This window comes from Phialemonium atrogriseum (genome assembly GCF_030411735.1).
Source record: "Phialemonium atrogriseum strain 8032-3 unplaced genomic scaffold QBC33scaffold_20, whole genome shotgun sequence".
Classification (NCBI taxonomy): domain Eukaryota; kingdom Fungi; phylum Ascomycota; class Sordariomycetes; order Cephalothecales; family Cephalothecaceae; genus Phialemonium; species Phialemonium atrogriseum.
The window spans coordinates 668,446-672,731 of record NW_026848157.1 but is presented as its reverse complement, the minus strand read 5'-3'; the positions used below and the strand labels follow the sequence as shown (position 1 = coordinate 672,731).

The following is a 4,286-nucleotide window of genomic DNA, read 5'->3' as shown; positions in this document are numbered from 1 at the left end:
ACGAAACACAAGGATAGGCTGGGTTCCAACAAGTCTATATGTAGAGAGGGGATGTAATGCCAGCTCCGGCGCTTAGACCACGTGACTACCCGAATCACATATCAACTTCTGAATAGGGGCATTCTTTATCTATTCAGTCGATCTCTTGCCCATCACCACCCCGGGGTCAGATAGATCTCCCCCTCTCTCATTCTAAAAAGACAGAGCTCTCATTCGATTTATGATGCCCCGATTCGCTCTAGTTCGGGCGATAAGTCGGGACTTCAGCCACACCAGCGCACTTGATCAAGCATCACCCGTAGTGGCTCGCCCTTAGCAAGCTCGGATTAAAAAAAAGGTAGCCGGCAATCTTGCCGAATTTAAAATTGAGGTCATCGTTACGTTGGTCCTTTACATAAAAAAGACTCCTCTAGAGTAGCAGGATGAGGCTCCATGGCTGCGTAGCATAGGATGCATACCTACCTACCGTACACACTGCACAGGTTAAAGCAGCAGTGCCGGCCCACTCATGAAGATAGAAATGACCGAGGGCAAGGTTCGGGCAGCATTTTGATCCGTATTCAACAACCACGTACTTATTATACAGCTTGGATTGCCTGGCCGTCTGCGAGTCTAGCAACTCCAGGCATCGACATTACACATTACAGCTCCCATACCGCCTGTCTCCCGTCCAATGTTAGGACGTTACGCAGGCGCGGTAGGTTCTGAGAGTTACGGTGGAGAAAGTCTATAGTCTATTATACCAAAGAGACACATGTTCAGGTGTGAAACTACCCCGTCCCAACCCGACAAAACAGCGGTCTGTATAATCCAAGACTCGGCTCAAAGTGGTGAAGCACGTTAGAATAGTCTACGCCACGCCAATTGAGGTGATAACTCTGCTGCCCTTTCATTCCCAACCCGACGCGAGAAGCGACGTAGCTGACCCCTTTTCACCAGACTCTCGAACCATGCCGTTTATATGCGGCGGGATACAGATATCTGATAAGTCCGCTAATCCAGCAAACATGTTAAATGTCTAAGAATGATAGTCACTTCTTCCGGCGCTTCATTCGATGCCTGGCTGCTAACTCAGGGGTTGATTTACACTCTGCCCTATCGAGGTGTCCCTTGGCCCTTGGCGGCATAACCAAAACGCAATTATTCGGACAAGCTGTGTGTGTACCTTGGTTATAGTTCCGTAGCTCAACTGTGGGAATGATGCTTTATCGACGAACTGGAATTGGGAGTCCTTGGAGTTGTAGTCTGGCCCGCTTGGTCGAGATCCTGGGTCGAGGCTCAACAGGCATCCCGCTGGGTGGCTCGAGACGGATTAGACCATTCCAATGGTAGAGAGGAAGAGTAATCATAACTATTTCGTAACGTAATGCCATGAATTACCCCACGCAATTATAGAGACATTGAGTTGTGTTGTTCTGCCGCCATGACCAGGTTGCCCATGTCCCGCAACGCCCCAACGACAGACTAGACAAAACGATGTCACGTCTCCGCATGTATATGCTCGTCATGATATATTTTTTAGTAAGAGCTTATCGCGGCGAAGTTGAGTTTTTGACATCGTTTACTCTGTACTGACGCTATTATCTTCAGTTTATTGTCCGAGGTCGATGTCGTGATCGAACCCCAGCCTGGCTTGCAGCTGACGAGCCAATCACACGCCACAAATGAGTGAGGGTATTCCTCATTGGGACAGCATGGAGAATGATACCATCGCTCTCTGAAATGTTGCGAGAGGTGCTGCAGATCATCGGCACTTGGCACTTTTTCTCTATCTGGAACATGCTTGGTTAAATGGCAGGCGCCTCGCCGCATGGTCTCCCAGCGATCTGGTAGTACCTCGTGGACAATCTCACAAGGAACTACCCGTCCTACTATTTTCCGCCTCTCGCTTCCCTGGGACTAGCCGCCAAGCTGGTATAAAGCGATTCCATCCGAGACAGAACTGCCGACCATGGCGGAGGTAATCGACAAAGAGGTCACATCGTCCGAGCCGGCCAACGAGAAGGTCGCGCCGCATGCCGACTCCGGCAACTCGGACTCGGAGGCGGGTTCTCTGGCCGACATCAACGAAGGCGCGCTCCTGCGGAAGCTTGATTTCCACCTGCTCCCCGCGGTTGGCATCCTCTACCTGCTCTCGTTCCTGGACCGTAGCAATGGTGAGGGAGTCCAATGGTCCCCGCCGCGTCAACGTGTCGAGACATGCATCGGCTAATGTGACTTTGGCATACCAGTTGGAAATGCGCGTATCGAGGGATTGGCCACAGACTTGAATATGAGTGAGTCCGGCACCTCTGACTTCTTCGATGGGGAGTGACAGCAAGCTGACACATGGCCGCAGCTGGCAACCAATACCTCACCGGCTTGACACTCTTCTTTGTCGGCTATGTCTTGTTCGAGGTCAGGCGGCTTTTGCGATCCTCACCCCCTTTTTGTGTGGGTGCCTGACTGACATCTCGGCGGTACGGTAGATCCCCTGCAACATCATTCTTAAGCGGACATCTCCGCGCGTCTGGCTGCCGACCCTCACCATCGTCTGGGGGATCGTGGCAACGCTGCTCGGGGTTGTCCACAACCTCGCCGGCTTCCTCGTGGCCCGGTTCTTCCTTGGCGTGACGGAGAGCGGTCTGTTCCCGGGCGTCGTCTATTACTTCTCCATGTGGTACAAGCGCGGCGAGCGGCAGTTCCGGATCTCTCTTTTCTTCAGCGGTGCCGCTCTGGCTGGTGCCTTTGGCGGTATCTTGGCATATGTGAGTTTGATCTGAAGGATGGGCTGGATGACGTTCGCTGGTAGCGACCAAGCTGACGGGTAGCCACCAGGGAATCGGCTTCATGAGGGTTGTATGGCCGAATGGGTGGCATTGGATCTTCATTCTGGTCAGCATGGAGCTCCCCCTGAATAGCGGCGAGCGTGACACACTGACACTTTGGATATAGGAGGGCCTTGCGACCATTCTCGTTGCCATTGCGGCGTATTGGTTCATCGAGAACTACCCAGACACTGCCAAGTTCCTCTCGGACAAGGAGCGCAGCTTTATCAGAGCGCGCCTTGCTGCGGACAGCGATGCGACCCACAACGAAGGGTTCACCTGGGAGAATGTGGCTAAAGCGCTCAAGGACCCCAAGTGCTGGCTTTACGGACTCTGCTTCCACACGACGAGCCTGCCCCTCTATACCTATTCCCTGTTCCTGGTCAGTGTCTCCTTACCTCCCTCCCCTAATCAATCCACCTTCTGACAGAGTGATGCAGCCCTTGATCATCAAACAGCTTGGATACGCGGCTGCCACGGCCCAGCTCATGACAATCCCGCCTTACGCGGTGGCCTTCGTCTCGACGCTCACCGTGGCCACCCTGTCGGAGCGGCTGCACAAGCGGGCCATCTTCATCATCGGGTCGGCCAGCGTGGGGGCGGTGGGGTACATCATCCTGCTCGCCAACACGGACCCGGTGGCGCGGCCGGGGGTGTCGTACGCGGGCACCATCATCGTGGCGCTGGGGCTCTACCCGGCGGTGGCGCTCAGCCTGTCGTGGCCGGCGATCAACGTGTCGGGCCAGACGAAGCGGGCCATCGCCAACGCGATGCAGATCAGCATCGGCAACCTGGGCGCCGTGCTGGGCACCCAGCTGTACCGCACCGAGGACCAGCCGCGCTATGTCGTCGGCCACTCGATGGCGCTCGCCTACCTGCTCGCCAACGCCGCCGTCGGCGGCCTGCTCTGGTGGATGATGAGCCGCGAGAACAGGCGGCGGGACGGCATCGCCGAGGAGGTCAAGGAGATCGGCACCATCGACCACACCACGTGGGAGGGCGATGATGACCCGCGCTGGCGCTTCCAGTACTGAGAATGTTTTGTGTGTTTTGTGTGTTTTGTCTCTTGGGCCAGGGTGCTTTGCTTGTGTTTCGCTGGCTGGCTGGCTGTCAGAATGGACTGAATGGCGTAGTGTGATGTACTGTAGATCACTGGCTGGCGAGATGGGAGAGAGTACTAAAAGCTGGACCCTGCAAGCAACTGTCTCACCTGATGTGACGGTCGAGTTTGAGATGCCTTGGCCACTCGGCATCGTTGCCGATCGAGATGTACATATATGCGCATGTACGCAAGTATCGATGCGTGCAACTACGCAGGTGAGACGCACTCAGACCCCCCCGTTGATCGCCGATGGTACCTTCCTGCCGACGCAACCGAGCCCGTCTCCGTCCCAATGCAACCAGTCCGTTCTCATTTGGTCTTGCGGGGCCTTCCGGAGGTAGAGACTACGTACCTCCGTAGCCGTTCGTCCCTTTGAC

At 55.1% G+C, this 4,286-nt stretch overlaps 1 protein-coding gene across 1 annotated transcript; it reads left to right on the top strand.

Annotated features, from left to right (window-relative positions):
• Positions 1-1,951: 1,951 nt before the first annotated feature.
• Positions 1,952-4,286, top strand: QBC33DRAFT_476465 (major facilitator superfamily domain-containing protein; the record flags this gene model as incomplete). Its single annotated transcript, XM_060425259.1, has 7 exons — positions 1,952-2,156; positions 2,232-2,276; positions 2,339-2,397; positions 2,469-2,747; positions 2,818-2,874; positions 2,935-3,189; positions 3,248-4,286. 7 exons carry the CDS (start codon positions 1,952-1,954, stop codon positions 3,839-3,841), a joined length of 1,494 nt encoding a protein of 497 aa, XP_060281581.1. The 3' UTR covers positions 3,842-4,286.